The following is a 24,670-nucleotide window of genomic DNA, read 5'->3' as shown; positions in this document are numbered from 1 at the left end:
AACCAACTGAAAAAAATTTGTCTATTAATTGTATAATTTGAATCAATGCAAGTTATAGTATCATTGGAGACCCTGGGATTATCTTTAATGGGACTTTACCAGACTCTGTCCTGCACTAAACGTCATTCCTCTTATTATCCTGCATCTGTACACTGTGGACGACTTGTATAGTCTTTTCTCTGGCTGGATAGCACGCAACAAGAAAGCTTTTCACTGTACCTCAGCACACGTGACACTAAAGCAAACTACCCAATCAACCGCCTATACGGCCGCTACTGACTACAGAAGTCAAAGCACCAAATGACCTTGGTACACGTGACAATATAATCATCATCATACTTTATTAGCCTAGTATGTTTTGCAACATACGAGGAATTTCGTTTGCCGTACAGTCATAACAGTAAAAAGCAACAGGACACACAGAATACATTTATGTGGACTACGGAAATGACAGAGACCCTGCATTTGGAAAAAATAAGATTTGCCTTAATTGACAAACCTGAGTTATTTTTTAAAATATGGTCTCCATTTATTGAATTTTTAGAAAAGTAAATGGGTTTGGCACAGGACTAAAATAAAAATTTAAAATTAAAAGTTGAAACTTGAGTTAAGGGTTGGATGTACAACTGTGGTTATTGTCTCCCGGATCTACTCCCTTTAATTTTTATAGTTATATCTTTTTTTTAATCCTCTTATTCTCTCTTCCCAATAGTTTATAGTTTTTTTTTGTTGTTTTTTTTGTTGTTGTATTTTTTCCTTTCTTCTTTATTTTTTATTTTCTCTCTTTAAAAATTTAAAAATTGAAGCTATGTAAGAACTCTGTAACAAATGTGTCTTTTATTTCTATTTGTACATATGCTTTTCAAATACATTTTAACATGAACATCCACCACAGTGACTCCTCCACATTCCTCACTGTGATGGAAGGCGAAAACAAGTTCAATCTCTTCCCTTCTCTGTTCTCCCGCGATCAGGGGGCCTCGATTATCTTTTATGGGACTCGCTGGGCGATCGGACCCCGGGTCGGGGCTGGTCGAACCTCCAGCTATTTGGAGCTTCCCGGCGTCGGGATATTAATAAACGACTGCAAACTACTATTGGTACTTGCGCTCGGGAAGGTAGTTGTGAGGCACCATTTTGTGCCGCTGATGGTCTACTTGTGAAGTCGTGCCGCAGAGCTGTTAGGTGGTGAGTTCAGAACGTAAACCTTTCACGATGAGCGAGTGGTGATTTTTTCCGTGTCCGAGCAGCATGAAGCTTGTGTGGGGGGTGGGGGGAACCTGTCAGTGGTGGTGTCTCCCTACACCTGCTGCCTTGTGCCCTTTGGTAGTGGAGGTCAGAGGTTTGAGAGGTGCTGAAGATAGACACAAAATGCTGGAGTAACTCCGCGGGTCAGGCAGCATCTGTGGATGGAAGGAATGGGTGACGTTTCGGGTCCAGACCCTTCTTTAGACTGATGTTGGAAATGCCTGGGAGAGCAACTGCAGGATAGGCTGTGGGCTGTCCCCCCTGTTCACCTGCACCTCCTCCAACCTCATCTATTGCATCCGCTGCTCTAGATGTCAACTTATTTACATCGGCGAAACCAAGCGCAGGCTCGGCGATCGCTTCGCTGAACACCTGCGCTCGATCCGCATTGACCAAACTGATCTCCCGGTGGCTGAGCACTTCAACTCCCCCTCCCGTTCCCAGTCTGACCTTTCTGTCATAGGCCTCCTCCAGTGCTATAGTGAGGCCCACCGGAAATTGGAGGAACAGCACCTCATATTTCGCCTGGGTAGTTTGTGGTATGCCCAGTGGTATGAACATTGACTTCTCCAACTTTAGATAGTTCCTCTGTCCCTCCCTTCCCCTCCTCCTTCCCAGATCTCCCTCCATCTTCCTGTCTCCACCTATATCCTTCCTTTGTCCCGCCCCCCTGACATCAGTCTGAGGAAGGGTCTCGACCCGAAACGTCACCCATTCCTTCTCTCCCGAGATGCTGCCTGTCCTGCTGAGTTACTCCAGCATTTTGTGAATAAATCGGGCTGTACACACTGCATGCTCGTGATGGAGGGCATGGAGAACCAGCTGGGAACAAGCATCGCCACCTCCTCAATTCACTGTCGCACCCAACACCACAGCCCCACCCGGCTCGGACACCCCCCGCAAAGAGTGGGTCGCTCTGAACCGGCTCCGCACAGGGGTCGGCCGGTTCAACAACAACGTGCATCGTTGGGGGTTGCGTCCATCAGCAGCCTGCGTGTGTGTGGAGCAGACCAGCAAACAGCGCGGCACGGCATGTTCGACCGCGCTGTCCTCCGTCCCCCTGGTGGAGGGGTAGACCTCACGGCCCTCGGCAACAGCACATTGCACTGGCTACAGCGCCTGGAGGGCGTTACATCACTCCTGCTGCCTCAAACACAAGAAGAAGAAGAGGACATGTTAGGCCATGACCGGAATATTAGGTGCGGATCTGATCATGAGGAAAAACTTTTTCAGTCAGAGAGTTGTGAATCTGTGGAATTCTCTGCCTCAGAAGGCAGTGGGGGCCAATTCTCTGAATGCATTCAAGAGAGAGCTGGATAGAGCTCTTAAGGATAGCGGAGTCAGGGGGTATGGGGAGAAGGCAGGAATGGGGTACTGATTGAGAATGATCAGCCATGATCCCATTGAATGGCGGTGCTGGCTCGAAGGGCCGAATGGCCTCCTCCTGCACCTATTGTCTATTGTCTATTGTCATTAACAGAAACAGGCCGACACAAAATGCTGGAGTAACTCAGCGGGTCAGGCAGCATCTCTGGAGAGAAGGAATGGGTGACGTTTCGGGTCGAAACCCTCCCATCAGTCAGAGAGATGTCACCCATTCCTTCTCACCCGAGATGCTGCCTGACCCGCTGAGTTACTCCAGCATTTTGTGTCTACCTTTGATTTTAACCAGCATCCACAGTTTTGTTCCTACAACAGAAACAGGCCCTTCGGTGCAACATTCCCATGCCGACCAGAGTCCAGAAGTCCAGAACAAGGGGCCACGGTTTAAGAATAAGGGGTAGGCCATTTAGAACTGAGACGAGGAAAAACCTTTTCAGTCAGAGAGTTGTGAATCTGTGGAATTCTCTGCCTCAGAAGGCAGTGGAGGCCAATTCTCTGAATGCATTCAAGAGAGAGCTAGATAGAGCTCTTAAGGATAGCGGAGTCAGGGGGTATGGGGAGAAGGCAGGAAAATGGTACTGATTGAGAATGATCAGCCATGATCACATTGAATGGCGGTGCTGGCTCGAAGGGCCGAATGGCCTCCTCCTGCACCTATTGTCTATTGTCTATTGACCAAGATTTCCCATCTACATCAGTCCCACCTGCCCACGTTTGGCCCAAATCCCTCCAAATCTTTCCTGTCCATGAACCTCTCCAAATGTCTTTTAAATGTTGTTATAGTACCTCAAGAGTGTTTTATTGCCAAATATGTCCTGAAACAGAACTATTAAATTCTTACTTGCAGCAGCACAACTGATATATGAACGTATTTGACCATGGGTGCTGTCTGTACAGAGTTTGTACGTTCTCCTTGAGACCGCGTGGGCTTTCCCCAGGTGCTCTGGTTTCCTGCCACATTCCAAAGATGCACAAAGACGCAAAGACGAAACTGGCCCCTCTGTAAAATCCATAATAAACACCATAAAAAAAGTTCAAATAGACATAAAAAGCTGGAGTAACTCAGCAGGTCAGACAGCATCTCTGGAGAACGGTCTCAAACTGAAACATCACCTATTTCTTTTACTCCAGAGATGCTGCCTGACCCGCTGAGTTACTCCAGCTGTTAGTGTCTATCTTTGGTTTATACCAGCATCTGCAGTTCCTTCCTACAAAAAAAAGTTCAGTATATTATAGGGTAGCACGGTGGCGCAGTGGTAGAGTTGCTGCCTTACAGCGAATGCAGCACCGGAGATAAGGGTTTGATCCCGACTACGGGCGCTGTCTGTACGGAGTTTGTACGTTCTCCCCGTGACCTGCGTGAGGTTTTCTCCGAGATCTTCGGTTTCCTCCCACACCCCAAAGACGTACAGGTTTGTGGGTTAATTGGGTTGGTAAATGTTTCCAAAAAAAAATTGTCCCTAGTGTGTGTAGGATAGTGTTAATATGCGGGGATCGCTGGTCGGTGCGGACTCGGTGGGCCGAAGGGCCTGTTTCCTCGCTGTATCTCTAAATCAAAAAAAAAATGAGGTGGACAGTAGTTCAGCACTGCTCTCTGGTTGTGGTGGGATGGTTCAGTTGCCTGATAACAGATGGGAAGAAACTGTCCCTGAATCTGGAGGTGTATGTTTTCACACTTCTGTACCTTTTGCCTGATGGGAGAGGGGAGAAGAGGGCGTGGCCAGGGTTCGACTCGTCCTTGATGATGCTGCTGGCCTTGCCGAGGCAGCGTGAGGTGTAGATGAAGTCAATGGAAGGGAGGTTGGTTTGGGTGATGGTCTGGGCTGCGTCCACAATTTGCTGCAATTTCCTACGGTCTTGGATGGAGCCGTTCCCAAAACCAAGCTGTGGTGCATCCGGATAAAGTGCTGTAATGGGGACAGTTTAGAGATACAGCGTGGAAACAGGCCCTTCGGCCCACAGAGTCTGTGCCTACCAGCGATTCTCACACACCAAAACTATCCGACACACACTCGGGACAATTTACAATTTACAATTTTTACCGAGCCAATTAGCCTACAAACAAAAATGCTTTTCACTGTACCTCGGACAACAGTGGTTGTGACAATAAACTACACTAAACTAATCTGGCACAGATGATAAATGAACACTCCTAAATGGGGAATCTCTTGAATCATAAGTGATAGGAGCAGAATTGGGCCATTCGGCTCATCTAGTCTACTCTGCCATTCAATCTGTCTCTCCCTCCTAACCCAATTGGAGAAAAAATCGGGAGAAAAAAAAAATTGTAAGTTGTCTGTGACCTTGTGCTGTTGCAAATACATTAACAGTTAGTTGTTAAGTGTATAACAATAAAAAAATAATCCGTAGTTTCGTTGGAGTTTGTTTTATGATCGAGAGAGAGGGTATATTTTTAATATTTTACAGACATTGAATGTTTTTAGACTTCAGAAATACAGGTGCAGAAACTGATCACCCCCGTAGAGTAACACTATCCTACAAGCTAGGCACAGTTTACAATTTTATCAAAGCCAATTAACCTACAAACCTGTACCTCTTTGGAGTGTGGTAGGAGACCGGAGCACCCGGAGAAAACCCACGCGGTCACGGGGAGAACGTACTAACTCCGTACAGACAGCTGCCGCAGTGAGGATCGAACTTGGTTCTGTGAGGCAGCAACTCTGGCCTCTCCCTCCTCTCTATCGAAAGCATTACCGGACTGTTAGTGGTTGTGTTGTGAAGAGGTCCCTCGGTTTGCATTGGGAGGATTTTGTTTTGCCAGTTCCCGTGAAACGTGCCTTTCCTTTGGAGAATCCCCTCAACTCCTTCCCTTATCATCTACGTGTACATGAGCTGTGGATGGCTCGATTGTAATCGTGTGCCGTCTCTCTGCTGACTGGTTAGCCGGCAACAAAAGTGTTCCACTGTGACTATACGTCACACATGACAATAAATTAAACTGAAACTCAGACTGGCCCACGCCTGTGCTGCTGCTGGGAGACAAGGTGGTGGACGTTCAGTTTTAACTTAAGGGCCTGTTCCAGTTAGGCGGTTTTAAGGCGACTGCTGGCGACTAGGCTGTCGCCGAACGTTTGCCGGGGTGTCTCGCGCGGGCACGATCATGAGGAGTCTTCAATGGATCGTAGCGGATCTCGGCGCGTCGTGGAAAAATTTACCTGCTAGAAATTTCTCGGCGCCAGCTGGCTTGTCGCCAGGTATGGTAGCTTATTGCGGGCGCTGTCTGTCGCACGCTGTCCCCAGGTTTGCTAGGTTGTCGCAGATGCATTTAGAAGCACGTAATATTAAATTTAAAAAAGGCTTTTGAAGATATCAGAAGATAGTTTGACCGATTTATTTACCGTCAGGACATTTGACAGGCAGATTGGAGGCCACAGTTTGACGGTCAGGTAAGCGTGGGAATTTTGCGATGTTTCCGAAGACGGTGTAATCTCTTAGCCAGGTGCTAGTTTCACAAAAAAAGTAGCTTGTATCGACCTGACTCGGCATTGTCGTGGTCATTGTCGTGGTCATGGTCATTGTCGTGGTCATTGTCGCGGTCATTGTCGTGGTCATTGTCGTGGTCATTGTCGTGGTCATTGTCGTGGTCATTGTCGCGGTCATTGTCGCGGTCATTGTCGCGGTCATTGTCGTGGTCATTGTCGTAGGGTAAAAGAAAATTACGTCGATCCGCTACGACTTTGACAGTCGCCGGCAGTCGCCTTAAAAACCGCGCAACAGGGACAGGCCCTTTAGTTTAGAGACACAGCAGGGAAACTGGCCATTCGGCCCACCGAGTCCACGCCGACCGGCGATCACACGTTTACACTCGTTCTACGTCCTGTTAGACCAAGGACCATCAAGGTCATGACGATCAGACAGGGAAGTTGTCCTGAGGTCAAAGTCAGATCCAGCACAGCAGAAGAGGCTGAGCTCAGTTCAGTTCATTGTCACGTGTACCGAGGTACAGTGAAAAGCTTTTGTTGCATGCTATCCAGTCAGCGGAAAGACAATACATGATTACAATCTAGCCATTGACAGATACATGATAAAGGGAAGAACGTTTCGTGCAAGGTAAACCCAGTAAAGTCCATTCAAAGATAGTCCGAGGGTCACCAATGAGGTAGATAGTAGTTCTCTAGTTGCGGTTGGATGGTTCAGTTGCCTGATAACAGCTGGGAAGAAACTGTCCCTCAATGGGCCAAATGGTCGCCTCTGATGTTTTCGTTTATAAGTACTTTTACATGATGTTACTTGGGCTCCGAAGGAATTGAATTACAAGCTGTGCTCTCTGGAATGTAGAAGGTTAGAAGTGGTTTGATTAAACGGTTGGAGATGTACAAGGAACAGATGTGACAGAGGGATAGACAGAAACCCTCTCTGTCAGCTGGGCGTTAGGGCTTGGGGGGATAAGTGTCAAATAATTAAAACCAGGTCTCTTCGAAATGGAGTCCCACACGCGAAGGTGAAGAGAAATGAGGAGTTCCAATAGACAATAGACAATAGGTGCAGGAGGAGGCCATTCGGCCCTTCGAGCCAGCACCGCCATTCAATGTGATCATGGCTGATCATTCTCAATCAGTACCCCATTCCTGCCTTCTCCCCATATCCCCTGACTCCGCTATCCTTAAGAGCTCTATCTAGCTCTCTCTTAAATGCATTCAGAGAATTGGCCTCCACTGCCTTCTGAGGCAGAGAATTCCACAGATTCACAACTCTCTGACTGAAAAAGGTTTTCCTCATCTCAGTTCTAAATGGCCTACCCCTTATTCTTAAACGGTGGCCCCTTGTTCTGGACTCCCCCAACATTGGGAACATGTTTTCTGCCTCTAACGTGTCCAACCCCTTAATAATCTTATACGTTTCGATAAGATCCCCTCTCATCCTTCTAAATTCCAGTGTATACAAGCCTAGTCGCTCCAGTCTTTCAACATATGACAGTCCCGCCATTCTGGGATTTAACCTAGTAAACCTACGCTGCACGCCCTCAATAACAAGAATATTATTCCTCAAATTTGGAGACCAAAACTGCACACAGTACTCCAGGTGCGGTCTCACTAGGGCCCTGCACAACTGCAGAAGGACCTCTTTGCTCCTATACTCAACTCCTCTTGTTATGAAGGCCAACATTCCATTGGCTTTCTTCACTGCCTGCTGTACCTGCATGCTCCCTCCCACAATCTTGTAGATTTTTAAAACTGAGCCAACATTGATATTAAAGAGCGGCACGGTGGCGCAGCGGTAGAGTGGCTGCTTTACAGCGCCAAAGATCCGGGTTCGATCAAGACCGCGGATGCTATCTGTGGGGAGTTTGTACATTCTCCCTGCTGCTGTGCCGACCGGCGATCCCCGCACACTAACACTATCCTCCACACGAGCAACGTTCACACAAGCCATTTAACCTACAACCTGTACGTTTTTGGAGTGTTGGAGGAAACCCGAGAATACCCGAGCGGGTCACGCAGTGAGAGCGTGCAAACTCCGCGCAGACCGCGCCCGTGGTCAGGATGGAACCCGGGTCTCTGGCGCCGTGAGGCAGCAGCTCTACCGTGTGGCAGTACTCGTAGAGCTCTCGAATCGTTGATGTTTAAAGCTGCAGGTCGCAGTCGGTGAAACAGCCGAACATTTAGCCCTTTTTGTGGACTTTGGACCCAGGCAAGAACCAAGTGAAGTGAAGTCTGTGTCCATATTTACGCAGTAAAATAGAGCCAGCTTTGGGCAAACAGTCAACCAAAACAGGAACCAGTGGCCAGATAGTGCACAGATCAGTCCAAGTGCAATTGCTTTTTGTCAAACATGTTCACTGACTACATTTTGATGTTGAAATCTGTCTGCTTCCATCAACTTCCTGCCAACTTCCAACTAGGTTAACTATGTGCTGGCAGTCCCAGGAAAACAACAACGGGTTTGAATCTCAATCAAAGGCAAGGCAAGGTCGAGGGAAAAGCATTCTACACCAGATGGACAAAGTACCATCAGAATAATATCCACATCATTCATTTGCCACTGGTATTTTAACCCCAGTTTACTGCAGTTTATACCCATGATTGTTTAGATTTTAGATTTTTTTTTAGATTTAGAGATACAGCGCAGAAACAGGCCCTTCGGCCCACCGGGTCCGCGCCGCCCACCGATCCCCGCACATTAATACTATCCTACACACTAGGGACGATTTTTACATTTTACCCAGCCAATTAACCTGCATACCTGTACGTCTTTGGAGTGTGGGAGGAAACCGAAGATCTCGGAGAAAACCCACGCAGGTCACGGGGAGAACGTACAAATTAGGCCATTCGGCCCATTAAGTCTACTCCGCCATTCAATCATGGCCGATCTATCTCTCCCTCCTAACCCCATTCTCCTGCCTTCTTTCTCCACATAACTTCTGATTAAACACCAGAGCATTAGAAACTGGAGGCCCTTCAGCACCTTTGGCCTGCTTTGCTCTTCATGCCTCAGCACCACTGCCATCATACCTCATGCGTGGTGTGAAGCCTTTATTATACTGAAGATACTGTGGCCGAGACATCACTGCAGGTTAACGTATGATGAGTGTTTGAGGCCACTGGGCCTGTTTCCGTGCCGTATCACTAAATCTAAAAAATCCTATCCCGTATGACCGTATAAAGCTCATATCTGATGAGACCCAAGTTCGATCCCGACTACGGTTTCCGTCTGTACGGACGTTGCACGTTCTCCCTGAGACCACGTGGGTTTTCTCCGGGTGCTTCGGTTTACATTCCAAAGACATGCAGGTTTCCAGTTGAATTGGCCTCTGTAAATTGTCCCAAGTGTGTCGGATAGAACTAGTGTATTAGTGACCAATGGTCAGTGGGGCCGAAGGGCCTGTTTCCAAGCTATATTGCTAAACCAAACTAAACTAAACTAAACTAACGGTTCCCCCTTCACTTGCTAGATGCCTCGCTGTTTAGTTTAGTTTAGTTTAGTGTCACATGTACAGTGAAAAGCTTTAATTTTATTGAAATGTTCTAAGAAAATTAAGTAAAGGATTCTAGAAGGGCAGTTATTCTTGAAATACTGAAGTGTCAGCACATCATTTTGGGGCATTTTTGGGTCCTAACTTTAGTTGTGGATACAAGGAACTTCAGATGCTGGTTCACAAAAAAAGACACAAAGTGCTGGAGTAACTCAGCAGGTCAGGCAGCACCTCTGGAAGGACATGGATAGGTGGCGTTTTGTGTCGGGGCCCTTCTTCAGACCAGGCGTATCCTAAGTTTACCTTGGATCCAAGCCATGTTGGTGACTGCACAAGAACATTGGGTGGCACGGTGGCGCAGCGGTAGAGTTGCTGCCTTACAGCGAATGCAGCGCCGGAGACCCGGGTTCGATCCCGACTACGGGTGCTGTACTGTACGGTGTCTGTACGTTCTCACCGTGACCTGCTTGGGTTTTCTCCGAGATCTTCGGTTTCCTCCCACACTCCAAAGACGTACAGGTTTGTAGGTTAATTGGCTTGGTCTGTGGAGATCTGTCCTTTTTCTTTGCTTCAGCCACTAGACTCCGCATGGGAGTAAATGGATCGAGGCTTATCTGATAACAAAGCCTCCACGTTAGTTAAAGTGGACAAAAAAATTGTCCCTAGTGGGTGTAGGATGGTGTTAATGTAGTACTGGAGTACTGTGTGCAGTTTTGGTCTCCAAATTTGAGGAAGGATATTCTTGCTATTGAGGGCGTGCAGCATAGGTTTACTCGGTTAATTCCCGGAATGGCGGGACTGTCGTATGTTGAAAGACTGGAGTGGCTACACTGGAATTTAGAAGGATGAGAGGGGATCTTATCGAAACGTATAAGATTATTAAGGGGTTGGACACGTTAGAGGCAGGAAACATGTTCCCAATGTTGGGGGAGTCCAGAACAGGGGGGCCACAGTTTAAGAATAAGGGGTAGGCCATTTCGAACTGAGATGAGGAAAAACCTTTTCAGTCAGAGAGTTGTGAATCTGTGGAATTCTCTGCCTCAGAAGGCAGTGGAGGCCAATTCTCTGAATGCATTCAAGAGAGAGCTAGATAGAGCTCTTAAGGATAGCGGAATCAGGGGGTATGGGGAGAAGGCAGGAACGTGGTACTGATTGAGAATGATCAGCCATGATCACATTGAATGGCGGTGCTGGCTCAAAGGGCCGAATGGCCTCCTCCTGCACCTATTGTCTATTGTCTATAATGTGCGGGGATCGCTAGTCTGCGCGGACCCGCTAGGCCGAAGGGCCTGTTTCCACGCTGTATCTCTAAACTAAACTAAACTAAACATGAGATCACATTACAGAAGGGAGTCTTACAATACACTCCACCCATGCCTGCTGTAATACACTACGTCACGCAGAATCGGTTTCTGAGGGAATGTTTTTAAATTCTCCTCTCTCACACTTAAATTCAAGACGAAAACCTTACTCCCCCAAATAACGTGTGCAGGAAAAGAACTGCAGACGCTGGTTTAAATCGAAGGTAGACACAAAATGCCGGAGTAACTCAGCGGGTCAGGCAGCATCTCTGGAGAGAAGGAACGGGCGACGTTTCGGGTCGAGACCCTTCTTCAGACTCCCCAAATAACGTTACTTTCTCCTGACGATTCACTCTCCCTGCCAGCCAGTTCCAAGGGCATAATTCAACAGCAGCCAAGCACTTTCCTCGTGCCCGCCCTCAGTTTTTCTTTAGTATCCTTCAATTCCCTCTCCCGAGCCCAGGTTACACAGCACTTGAAAAGGTTCCACAGCGCTTGGAAAATACTTGAACCGAGCCGCCTCCTAATGGATTTGTTTTGGACTCTGATGCAAACTCTGCTCGGTCAACAGGAGGTTGAACCTCATCCAGAATGCTTCTAACATGTGAGTGCAAGTCAGGTCAGCCTGTCACACGTGCAGTCCTGACTACCGCCTGTTTTTCTGACAGTAACACAGTGCCCGATCAACCCACCACCGTTTGAAAGACTTCAGTTGGATCGTCTCATGTTTTCCCAGCCCCTTTGCTTCTTTCCTTTAATTTGGTTTAGAGACACAGCGCGGAAACAGGCCCACCGGGTCCGCGCCGACCAGTGATCCCCGCGCATTAACGCTATCCTACACACACACACACACACGCATACGCACACACTCGAGACAATTTTACATTTACACCAAGCCAATTAACCTAGATACCTGTACGTCTTTGGAGTGTGGGAGGAAACTGAAGATCTCGGAGAAATCCCACGCAGGTCACGGGGAGAACGTACAAACTTAGTACACAACAACCATAGTCAGGAACGAACCCTGGTCTCTGGCGCTGTAAGGCAGCAACTCTACCGCTACGCCACCGGTAGAGTTGCTGTCTGGGGTTCCATTCTGACTACGGGTGCTGTCTGTTTGTACGTTCTCCCCGTGACCGCGTGGGTTTTCTCCGGGTGCTCTGGTTCCCTCCCACACTCCAAAGACGTACAGGCTTGTAGGTTAATTGGCTTTGGTCAGACTGTAAAAATCTCCCTAGTGCGTCGGATAGTGGTAGTGGATGGGGGGGGTCACTGGTCACCACGGTCTCAGTGGGCGGAAAGGCCTGTTCCCACGCTGCATCTCTAAAGTCTAAAATCTAAAGCCACATTTTTCGTTGCCAAAAATGATGTCAATACATTCCACTTTCCCTCGGTCTAGAAATATACCACTCTGGTAGATATGTTTTTATGTGTATGAAGTCATCATTTATAAGTGTTGTACTGTATTAATATTTTCCACTTTCTAATGCATCTGTTTGAAGCAGGGAGTTGTACGTGTCACCCTGCCCACCCCACCCACTAACAATGCTTAGAACAGGCGAATACCGAGTATTTAGCACATGATTTTCGAGTGCCGTTTGATGGGTTGCCAATGTAAAGTAGATGGGGAATATGTGTCATCGAGCTACTCTGTGACTCTGCGACACTCGAGCCACGAATCCTAGAAGGAAGCTTCTCGCCCCCACCCTGGGTGAATCGCAGGGCCCAGGGGAGATGGCCTCCCTCCCACGGCAAAGTTTGCCACTGTCGTCTTCAGTTTAGTTTAGTTTCGAGATACAGCGCGGAAACAGGCCCTTTCGGCCCACCGGGTCCGCGCCGACCAGCGATCCCCGCACATTAACACCATCCTACACCCACCAGGGACAATCTTTACATTTACCGAGCCAATTAACCTACAAACCTGTACGCCTTCGGGAGGTGGGAGTAAACCGAAGATCTCGGAGAGAACCCACGCGGTCACGGGGAGAACGTACAAACTCTGTACAGACGGCGCCCGTTGTCAGGATCAGACCCGGGCGTCCGGCGCTGCATTCGCTGTAAGGCAGCAACTCTACCGCCGCGCCACTGTGTGAGACGGGCAAGAGCCCCCCTAGGTCCATCGTTACAATCAGTGGTTTCCACAGGGGGTCGTCACGTGATGACGTAGGTTCAGGTCGTGGTCTTCCAGCTCCCTCGATAAAACTTAGAAAACTGCCGATTAAGTAAGGAAACCTGTTTATAACTGTTTAAAAAACCACCCGGGATTGTTTAAAGCATGGCTTATAAGCCTAAATCAAAGAAAATTACCGACTCGAAGAGACTGAGAGAGGGGAGGAAAGGCGGGCCTGCTGCAACGGAGAATCCTCGCGCTCAGGTTGAGCCGATGTCTGAGACGACATGCCTCGGACCAGGCACTGAGGATCAACAAGCAGTGGCGGCGACATCCGGGAGGAAGAAACGCATCCGGGAGGAAGAACTGCACATGCGCGAAACGGTACAAACTGTTTCAAAAGAACTACAATCCCAGGATGCCTCTGCCACTACAGACAGTGAAATCGACCTAGACCCAGGCCCACCTGAAAATATAGATGACCAAGAAGAGTCATCAGAAGAAGAATCTTACCTACCTGTTAGAGCCAAAGGTAAAATCGAAAGTAAAAAACATCGTGGAGATATAGAAGAGATCCTACAACAAATATTTGTCCAATTAAAATCATTGGAACTGACAGTTAACAATAATAACATTGCGATCAACAGGAGTTTAAAAAAAATGGAGGCATTTGATAAGAAAGTTAAAAGACTGGAAGAAACATCTGAAGACACTAACGATAGAGTGAACAAGATTGAAAATGATGTAACTGCCTGGACAATAGAAAGGAAACAGACATTTGCAAAATTGGACTTGCTGGAGAATAACACTAGACGAAATAATATAAAGATTGTTGGTCTTGAAGAAAGAGAGGAGCCAATAGAATTTTTTCAAAAATGGATCCCGGATATCTTGGGAATGGAAAAGAGTGACCAACCAATTGAAATTGAAAGGGTACATAGGGCCTTAAGACCAAGAACAAAACAGGGTCAGTATCCGCAATCAATTCTAATAAAATGTTTAAGACATCAGGACAAAGAAAGAGTTTTGCAGGCGGCTGCACAAAGTGCCAAAACGAATTCTGGTCCATTGAGAAGTGGAGAGAATAAACTTTTTTTCTACCCTGATATAAGTTATGAACTTTTGAAGAGAAGGAAGGAATTTAAACCAGTGAAAAAAGTCTTGCGGGAAAAAGGCTACAGATTTTATCTGCGATATCCTGCAACGTTGAAATTTTTTTCAGAAACTGAAGGAAATACATTCTTTACTGACTATCGGGAGGCAGAGGATTTTGCTTTAAAACTTCCAAAAGCTCTCCAGATCCAAGATACAAGATGAAAGAGAATAAGATATAGACTTGAAACGGTGGAATTCTGAGGGTGGAAAAATATATAAAATGAGTAGTGATTTGGAGAAAAGTTATTTTGGTTCGGGGGGGTTGGAGAACCACTGATTGATGACTGCGGGATTCATGTGTGTATTCATGGCATTAGCCTTGACCCGTAAAATGGAGGGAGGTAATGTTGTTTTCTTTTTCACAAACAACATTAGTAGGGGGGTATTTTGTGTTTCTCTAATAATCTCTTTTTCTTTTTCTTTTTCTCTTTCTTTTAGCCTGGATGTTAGGGGGGGGGAAGTGCAGCAACATGGTGAATTTTAAGGAAATTCCCCAAAGAACTACGAGAAATGAGGTGTTAAGCAATGTTGTAGATTGGAGTAATTTTGTTAAGAATAATGGCTAAATTATTGAATTTTTTGAGTTTTAATGTTAATGGGCTAAATAGGCCGGTGAAAAGAAAACGAATTTTAACACACATCAAAAAAATGAAGATAGATATAGCTTTTTTGCAGGAAACACATTTAACAGAGATGGAACATCAGAAATTAAAAAGAGACTGGGTGGGAACGGTTACTGCAGCTTCATTTAACTCAAAAGCAAGGGGAGTCGCAATTTTGGTTAATAAAACGTTACCAATTAAAATACAAAATACAATAATCGATCCTGCGGGAAGATATGTGATTATACATTGTCAACTTTTTTCGGAATTATGGACTTTGATGAATATTTATGCACCAAATGAAAATGACAAAAAATTTATACAAGAAACTATTTTGAATTTGGCCGATGCTCACGATAAAATACTAATAGGTGGAGACTTTAATTTTTGTTTAGACCCAGTTTTAGATAGATCAGTTAGGACAGTTACAAAAACGAAAATAGCAAAATTAACTTTGTCATTGATGAAAGATTTAAATCTAACCGATCTATGGAGAAGACTTAACCCAAGAGAAAGAGATTACTCTTTTTATTCAAATAGACATAAAGTTTACTCGAGGATTGATTTCTTTTTATTATCAACAAATATACAGGACAGAGTGAAAAATGTTGAATATAAAGCAAGAATATTGTCAGACCATTCCCCTTTAATAATGACAATGGTAATGATGGATAAGGAGGAAACGACTTATAGATGGAGATTTAATTCAACATTATTAAATCGAGAAGATTTCTGTGATTTTATGAGAAGACAAATTCAAATTTTTTTAGATACAAATTCCAACTCAGTTGATGATAAATTTGTTTTATGGGATGCAATGAAAGCATATTTGAGAGGACAGATAATAAGTTACACTTCTAAAATTAAGAAAGAATATATGGCTGAAGTAGAGCAATTGGAGAAAGAAATTACAAAATTAGAAAAAGAATCTCAAAGGTATGAAACAGAAGAGAAACGAAGACAACTTATTAATAAGAAGTTACAATATAATATGTTACAGACATACCGAACAGAACAAGCAATTATGAGAACTAAACAAAGGTACTACGAGTTAGGAGAGAGATCACATAAGGTTCTTGCCTGGCAATTGAAAACTGAACAGTCTTCGAGAACGATTAATGCCATTAGAATAAATACAAATAAAATTACTTATAAACCTTTAGAAATTAATGATACTTAAAAAAAAATTATTCTGAATTATATCAGTCGGAATCACAAAAAGATATTAACGAGATAGAAAGATTTCTATCACAAATAAACCTTCCAAAATTAAATTTAGAAGAACAGATGGGATTAGATATGCCTTTTTCATTAAAAGAGGTTAAAGAAGTTTTAGCATCATTACAGAGTAATAAATCTCCAGGAGAAGATGGGTTCCCACCGGAATTTTCCAAAAACTTTAAAGAATTATTAATTCCTCCTTTTATGGAGGTAATACAACAGGCGGGAAGAACACATAATCTCCCAGAGTCTTTAACGACAGCGATCCTAACAGTAATACCAAAAAAAGATAGAGACCCTTTAAAACCAGCATCATCATACAGACCTATATTTTTGTTGAATACAGATTATAAAATAATAGTAAAAATTGTATCTAGTAGATTGTCTAAATATCTACCAAAATTAATACATATGGATCAAACTGGGTTTATTAAAAATAGACATTCTGCAGATAATGTAACTAGATTATTTAGTATAATGCATTTGGCACAAAAGAGGGATGAAATAAGTGTAGCAGTAGCTTTGGATGCAGAAAAAGCATTCGATAGGTTAGAATGGGATTTTTTATATAAAGTATTGGAAAAATACGGGTTGGGAACAACCTTTATAAATTGGATTAAATCTCTAAATGCTAATCCAAAAGCCAAAGTAGTGACAAATGGCCAAACTTCAACACCCTTTCAATTAAAAAGGTCAACTAGACAAGGATGTCCATTATCACCTGCTTTATTTGTATAACAAAACTTTATTGTCATTCGGTATAAATACCGAACGAAATTTCAGCAGTCACAAGACACAGCAAAAAAGAAAAGAACACAGGACACACGACCCCAACACAAACATCCATCACAGTGACTCCAAACACCCCCTCACTGTGATGGAGGCAACAAAACTTCCCCTCTCTTCCCCCCGCACCCACGGACAGGCAGCTCGACCCCTACCGAGGCAACCGACACGCACAGCCCCCGCAAGAGGATGGAAGGCCCCGCGGCCGAGCCTCCCCGGGCACTGAAACGTCCCGCGGCCGCACCGGGCGATGTTAAGTCGAGCGGCCGAGCCGTACCGGGCACCGAAACGTCCCGCGGCCGCGCTAGCGATGTTAAGTCCAGCGGCCAAGCCGCGCCGGGCACTGAAACGTCCCGCGGCCAAGCCGCGCCGGGCACTGAAACGTCCCGCGGCCGAGCCGCACCGGGCACTGAAACATCCCGCGGCCGAGCCGCACCGGGCACTGAAACGTCCCGCGGCCGAGCCGCGCCGGCAATGTCAAGTCCCGCAGCCGAGCCGCGCCGGGCGATGGAAGGCCCCGCGGAAGAACCATTAGCTGAACTAATCAGAACTGACTCAGATATTAAGGGTTTTAAAGTTAACCAGGAAGAATTTAAGATTAACTTATTTGCAGATGATGTTTTGATATATTTAACAAAGCCATTAGACTCGTTGCGTAAACTATCTTTTAGATTGGAAGAATATGGCAAAGTATCAGGTTATAAAATAAATTGGGATAAAAGTGAAATTTTACCCCTTACTAAAGGAGACTATACTCAATGTCGATTAGTAACCCAATTTAGATGGCCATTAATTGGTATAAAGTATTTAGGTATAAGAATTGATAATGATATGAGGAATTTATATAAATTAAATTATTTATTATTACTAAAAAAAATTCAAGAAGATCTTGATAAATGGATGACGTTACCAATAACATTAATAGGAAGAGTTAATGTTGTAAAAATGAATATATTTCCGAAATTACAATATTTATTTCAAACAATACCAATAGAAGTACCGCAGAAGTTTTTTCAAGAGTTAAATAAATGTGTGCGGAAATTTCTTTGGAAAGGTAAGATGTCAAGAATATCGTTGGAAAAATTGACATAGAAATTTGATTCAGGAGGATTACAACTTCCAAATTTTAAGAATTATTATAAAGCAAATCAACTTAGATTTATTGCATCTCTTTTTGAAGAAGAAAAACCGGCATGGACGAGAATAGAATTAGACAAAATAGGAGAAAATATACCAGAAGACTTGATATATAAATGGGAACCTAAATTGATACGGGGACTGAAAGAATCTCCATTATTAAAACACCTGATCGGATTATGGAATAAGGTAAACTTTGAAGATGAAACTAAGAAATCCCTATTAGCAAGGACCCCTCTGATTCAAAACGGACTGATACCCTTTACAATGGACAATCAGCTTTTATATAGATGGTATCAAAAAGGGATTAGATATATAGGAGATTGTTTTGAAAAAAGGTATATTGATGTCATTTGAACAACTGAAAAATAAATACCAAATATCAAATAATACTCTTTTTTGTTACTTTCAATTAAGAGCTTATTTAAGAGATAAACTGGGTCAAACAATGTTACTTCCGAAACCTATGGAAATTGAAAACCTAATTTAAAAAGGACAAATTAAAACATTTACCTCTATTATGTATAATTTAATCCAAAAAAAGACACCTAAACAAGGAATCCATATATCAAGGCGAAGATGGGAGACGAATTTGAATATTAATATTGATGGAACAAATTGGTCAAAATTATGCCTTGACAGTATGAAAAATACAATAAATGTCCGATTTAGATTAGTACAATATAACTTTTTACACCAAATATATATGACACCACAAAAATTAAAGAGAATAAACCCAAGCTTATCTGACCAATGTTTTCGGTGCAATCAAGAAATTGGTACTTTTTTTCATTCTACTTGGTCCTGTTCAAAAATTCAACCTTTTTGGACAAATTTAAGAGTTTTTCTGGAACAGATTATTGGAATACAACTCCCACATAGCCCAAGACTTTTTTTTATTGGGTGATGTTGAAGGGATAAAACCACAACTTAAAATGAATAAATATCAGAAAGAATTTATAAAAATTGCATTAGCAGTAGCCAAAAAATCTATCGCAGTTACTTGGAAATCAGATTCCTACTTAAACATGGACCGTTGGAATAATGACATTTCTAATTGTATCCCACTTGAAAAAATTACTTATAACTTAAGGAACAAATATGATACGTTTTAAAATATTTGGCGCCCTTATTTACAAAAGATGGGTCTATACACATAGAAGAGTTGCTGATATTCTCGTTGGTTCTTGTGGGAGAGAAGTACGTATACATAAATAGTTTATTCTGATTGGAATTCCATGGAGCGTGTTCAGAACTTCCACCACTCAGGCAATCTTTCTGTTTTCTTTATCTTTCCTTTCTTTTTCTTATTAAGGATTAATACAGGGGGAGGGATGTGGGAGGAGGGTTGGGTTGGATGGCTTGTTTAAAAAAGTTCTGTAAAACTTTAAAAATAAAATAATTTAATTTTTTTTTTTTAAATCAGTGGTTTCCAGTACTGGTTGCATTCAGCAGCCTATTCCACCCCTCTTCTCCCCTCTCCCATCAGGCAAAAGGTATAGAAGTGTGAAAATGTACACCTCCAGATTCAGGGACAGTTTCTTCCCATCTGTTATCAGGCAACTGAACCATCCCACCACAACCAGAGAGCAGTGCTGAACTACTGTCCACCTCATTTTTTTTCAGATTTAGAGACACAGCGCGGAAACAGGCCCTTCGGCCCACCGAGTCCGCGCCGCCCAGCGATCCCCGCACATTAACACTATCCTACACACACACTAGGGACAATTAAAAAAAATAAAAATTATTTTTACATTTACCCAGTCAATTAACCTACATACCTGTACGTCTTTGGAGAGTGGGAGGAAACCGAAGATCTCGGAGAAAACCCACGCAGGTCACGGGGAGAACGTACAAACTCCGTACAGACGGCGCCCGTAGTCAGGATCGAACCTGAGTCTCCGGCGCTGCATTCGCTGTAAGGCAGCAACTCTACCGCTGCACCACCGTGCCACCTCGGACTATCCTTGGTCAGACTTTGCTGGCTTTACCTTGCACTAAACATTATTCCCTTGTGTCCTGCATCTGTGCATTGCAAATGGCTCAATTGTAATCATGTATTGTCTTTCCGCTGGCTGGTTAGCACGCAACAAGGGCTATTCACTGTACCTCGGTACACGTGACATTAAACGAAACTGAACTGACGCGGGTTGAGACATATTGTTAATTTATTTGATGTCTTTGTGTTTGTTTCAGAGCAAATCATAGAAAAAGATGAAGGCCCGTATTACACTCACCTGGGTTCTGGCCCAACAGTGGCAGCAATAAGGGAACTAATGGAGGAAAGGTAGGTCAATAACTCAGCATGGTCCTTTGCTCAAAGAGTGGATGGGAACCAAGGCGGAAGGTTAGGGATGAAACCCATGTGTGATGTGTGGAAGCCAACCACGACTGGAATTGAAAATAGTTCAATCATGCGACAGAGGGGCAGAATGAGGCCATTTGGCCCATTGAGTCCACTGCACCGTTCAATCATGGCTGATCTAACTTTCCCTCTCAACCCCCTTCTCCTGCCTTCTCCCCGTAACCATTGACGCCGTTACTAATCAAGAACCTATCAATCTCCGCCACGCCGACCATCAATCGCCCATCGATCACCCATTTGACGGGACATGTTGGTCGGCACGGGTAAGTTGGGCCGAAGGGCCTGTTTCCATGCTGTATGGCTCTATAACTCCATGACGTTAGTTCTGTGCTATCCCACTTTCCCATCCCCCTCCCAACACAGTCGGGGCAATTTACAGAGACCAATTAAGCAGGAAACCCGCACGTCTTTGGGATGTGGGAGGAGACCAGAGCACCCGGAGGAAGCCCAAGCGGTCACAGGGAGCGCGTGCAAACTCCACACCGACAGTACTCGAGGTCAGGATCGAACCAGGGTCTCTGGTGCTGTGAGGCAACAACTTTACCTGCTGCCTGAATGTGCCACCCAATAATAAGTGGAATAACAAATAAAGAAAATGCTATCTTAAACTATCAGCCAGTCTTGCTTTGTGGCAAGACTTTCAATTAATAGCACAAAAGATGTCTCCAGATTTTAAAAAAAATGTAGGGCAAGTTGGATGTATCAACACACCAGCCTTTGTGAACTGCAGACCGTAACGTCTGGAACATTACGTTGAAATTACAATTATTACAAGTGCACAACCAATTTTTCATGTGCATTTTCAAGCGACGTGACTATATTTTTCCTGAGCCGCGCTTTCTCTGTGCATTCGATCCTGGACGTTTGAGTTTGTATCCAGTCCGTTTCCCTGATCTAAGCTCCTGTGATTCCAGCGACAGGCATTCCAGGTTAAACAAGCTTAATTGGAACAGTGGAATCCAAATCGAAGCCAGATTTGCAGTGCAAGTCGAGCTCTGGGAAAGCGGAATCGCAAGGGAGGACTTCAAAGTGCTGGGGCTTTATTCCAGATGAGGGTAAAAGCATTTGCAGTTGTGCCTGGGTTTGTGGATGGACGGGACCTTCTTACCCTGCCGCCACTTAGCAACCACAACCCTGTTGCGACATGGCTCGGTTTTCCCTCCGATCGCCCTCCCGGCGTGATCAGAGAGCCCAGCAGACAGCGAGCTTGCAAATAACTACTTTCACATGGGCCGCACTTTCACATCTTGTTGTGCTCTTGAAAACCTGGAACTTCTCATGTGACCACCCTTCAACAAATAGACAATAGACAACAGACAATAGGTGCAGGAGGAGGCCACTCAGCCCTTCGAGCCAGCACCACCATTCAATGTGATCATGGCTGATCATTCTCAATCAGTGCCCCGTTCCTGCCTTCTCCCCATACCCCCTGACTCCGCTATCCTTAAGAGCTCTATCCAGCTCTCTCTTGAATGCATTCAGAGAATTGGCCTCCACTGCCTTCTGAGGCAGAGAATTCTCAGATTCACAACTCTCTGACTGAAAAAGTTTTTCCTCATCTCAGTTCTAAATGGCCTACCCCTTCTTCTTAAACTGTGGCCCCTTGTTCTGGACTCCCCCAACATTGGGAATCTAATGTGTCGAACCCCTTATTAATCTTATACGTTTCGATCCAAGACATCCAAGACATCGTCGTTCTGACAAACATGACACAGACGGATGTGGAGGCCAAGTCAGTGGATATTTTTAATGCGGAGATTTGATAGATTCTCGAATAGTTCAGCGGTCAGGAGTTATGGGGAGGGGGCAGGAGAATGGGATTGAGCGGGAGAGATAGATCAGCCACGATTGAATGGCGGAGTGACGATGGGCCGAATGGCCTATTTCTGCTCCTAGAACTTATGAACATGAGATTTCAAAGGGTGTTGGGTATATGGAGCTTACTGCCAGAGGAGGTAGTTGATGCAAGTACTATAACAATATTTAAAAGACACTTGGACAGGTATGTGGATGGTAAAGGTTTAGTGGGATGTGGGCTAAACGCAGGCAAGTGGTAGTAGCTTGCAGGGGGCATCTTGGTCAACATGGGAAGTGTCTGTTCCTGTGCTATAGGTCGTCATGATCCTAATTGTTTCATAGAAACATAGAAAATAGGTGCAGGAGTAGGCCATTCGGCCCTTCGAACCTGCACTGCCATTCAATATGATCATGGCTGATCATCCAACTCAGTATCCCGTACCTGCCTTCTCTCCATACCCCCTGATCCCTTTAGCCACACGTGCCACATCTAACTCCCTCTTAAATATAGCCAATGAACTGGCCTCAACTACCTTCTGTGGCAGAGAATTCCACAGATTCACCACTCTCTGTGTGAAAAAAAACGTTCTCATCTCGGTCCTAAAGGACTTCCCCCTTATCCTTAAACTGTGACCCCTTGTTCTGGACTTCCCCAACATCGGGAACAATCTTCCTGCGTCTAGCCTGTCCAACCCCTTAAGAATTTTGTAAGTTTCTATAAGATCCCCCCTCAATCTTCTAAATTCCAGCGAGTACAAGCCGAGTCTATCCAGTCTTTCTTCATATGGAAGTCCTGCCATCCCAGGGATCAATCTGGTGAACCTTCTCTGTACTCCGTCTATGGCAAGTTTCACAGGGAAACAGCACAGAATTAGACTGTGACACAAGATGGGATTTGCTTCTTCTCAGTTCTACACATATTTGGAAATTATTCTTAATTTCTATACACATGGGACTGACCTTTAGAGCCGCAGGGAACTGTGGATTCTGGAATCTTGAACCAAACCCAAAGTGCTGGAGTAACTCAACAGATCAGGCAGCGACTGTGGAGGGAATGGACAGGCAATATTACAGGGTAAGGACCCTTCCTCACAGTTAGTCGACCTGAAACCTTGCCCGTCCATCTCCCGCACAGTTGCTACCTGGCCCACTGTGTTGCTCCAGCACTTTGTGTTTTGACAACCTTTGGGCAATGCCAACCTTAACATCGGGGCGGCACGGTGGCGCAGCGGTAGAGTTGCTGCCTCACAGCGCCGGAGATCCGGGTTCGATCCTGACCACAGCTCCTGTCTGTACGGAGTTTGTACGTTCTCCATGTGACTGCGTGGGTTTTCTCCGGGTGCTCCGGTTTCCTCCCACACTCCAAAGATGTGCGGGTTTGTAGGTTAATTGGCTTCAGTGAATTGTCCCCCGTGTGTTGGATAGAACTCGTGTAAGGGTGAGCGTGGACTCAGTGGGCCGAAGGGCCTGTTTCCACGCTGTATCTCGAAACTAACCTAAACTAAACTGATCCTATCCAAGTTCTCCAGGGGATGCTGCCTAACCCGCTGAGTTACTCCAGCACTTTGTGTCTTTCCTTGGCACAGTTCCCGTTTTATTACATTTCCTGTAACGTGCTTTACCTGCGAGAATGGCTGGCGTGAGACACAGGGGGAAATAAATCCAAGTGTTGCTTTCAGATCGCTGGATAGAAAGCTTTCTCTTGAAATGTCTTTCACTGAGAAACCGCAGCTGAAAGTTGACGAGGAATGACAGCGATTGCGTAAAATAACCTGCTCAACCACGAACATTCTGCCCGCGCAAGAAAATATTAAATTCAGGCCGTATCTTTTGTACCGCGCCTTCATTTGTGATGTTTATCAGGAAATAGCTTGTAGTAGGGAGTAGTGTTACATTCTTTGTCATGTTGACATGTGAGAAAGGAAAACGACACTCCTACCGTCAGGCAGTCACAGATGCTGAGGGCAGTCGAGGGATGAGGAAATACATTTAATTCAATGAAGTTATACTGACGGGCCTCAGGAGCAGGTGGAAGCCCCTTCAACGTCCAAACGCCGTTGCAGACAGCACCTGGAGTCAGGGTTGAACCCGGGTCTCTGGTGCTGCGAACCTGTGCGGCTTTGGAGCGCGGGAGGAGACTGGAGAAAACCCATGCAAGATCACGGGGAGAACGTACGGGCAAGCGCCCGCAGTCAGGATTGGACCAGGGTCTCTGGCGCTGAGAGGCAGCAACTGTACCGCTGCGCCACCCAATGTGCCTGAGGAAGAGAGTCCAAAAGATCACAAGGTATCACAAAACGCTGGAGTAACTCAGCGGGTCAGGCAGCATCTAGGAGAGAGGGAATGGGTGACGTTTCGGGTCGAGACCCTTCTTCAGACACACAAACGTCACCCATTCCCTGGCTCCTAGATGCTGCCTGACCCGCTGAGTTACTCCAGCATTTTGTGAATAAATACCTTCGATTTGTACCAGCATCTGCAGTTATTTCCCTACACCAAAAGATCACGACACTCTTGAGAGAAATCAAATCCAACTTGTGTCTGTTTGAAGTAGATGACTCCTTGTTTTTATGTCAAAGCAGCAGGTCCTCGTGTTAGATTTCCCCACAATAGTGGACATCCTCTCCACAC

General features: G+C 45.1%; 1 protein-coding gene across 2 annotated transcripts in view; it reads left to right on the top strand.

Moving 5' to 3' along the window:
• Positions 1-24,670, top strand: part of LOC144610462 (methylcytosine dioxygenase tet3-B-like) — a 182,543-nt gene that overhangs the window by 110,135 nt on the left and 47,738 nt on the right. For both annotated transcript variants that reach the window (XM_078429189.1, XM_078429190.1), the window contains exon 4: positions 20,074-20,164. In XM_078429189.1, coding sequence (XP_078285315.1) covers positions 20,074-20,164 — 91 coding nt within the window. The remainder of the gene's footprint in view (positions 1-20,073; positions 20,165-24,670) is intronic.

The sequence above is a fragment of the Rhinoraja longicauda genome, chromosome 36, assembly GCF_053455715.1.
Source record: "Rhinoraja longicauda isolate Sanriku21f chromosome 36, sRhiLon1.1, whole genome shotgun sequence".
NCBI lineage: Eukaryota > Metazoa > Chordata > Chondrichthyes > Rajiformes > Arhynchobatidae > Rhinoraja > Rhinoraja longicauda.
Note: the sequence above shows the minus strand (reverse complement) of the source record. Positions and strands in the feature narration are given on the sequence as shown.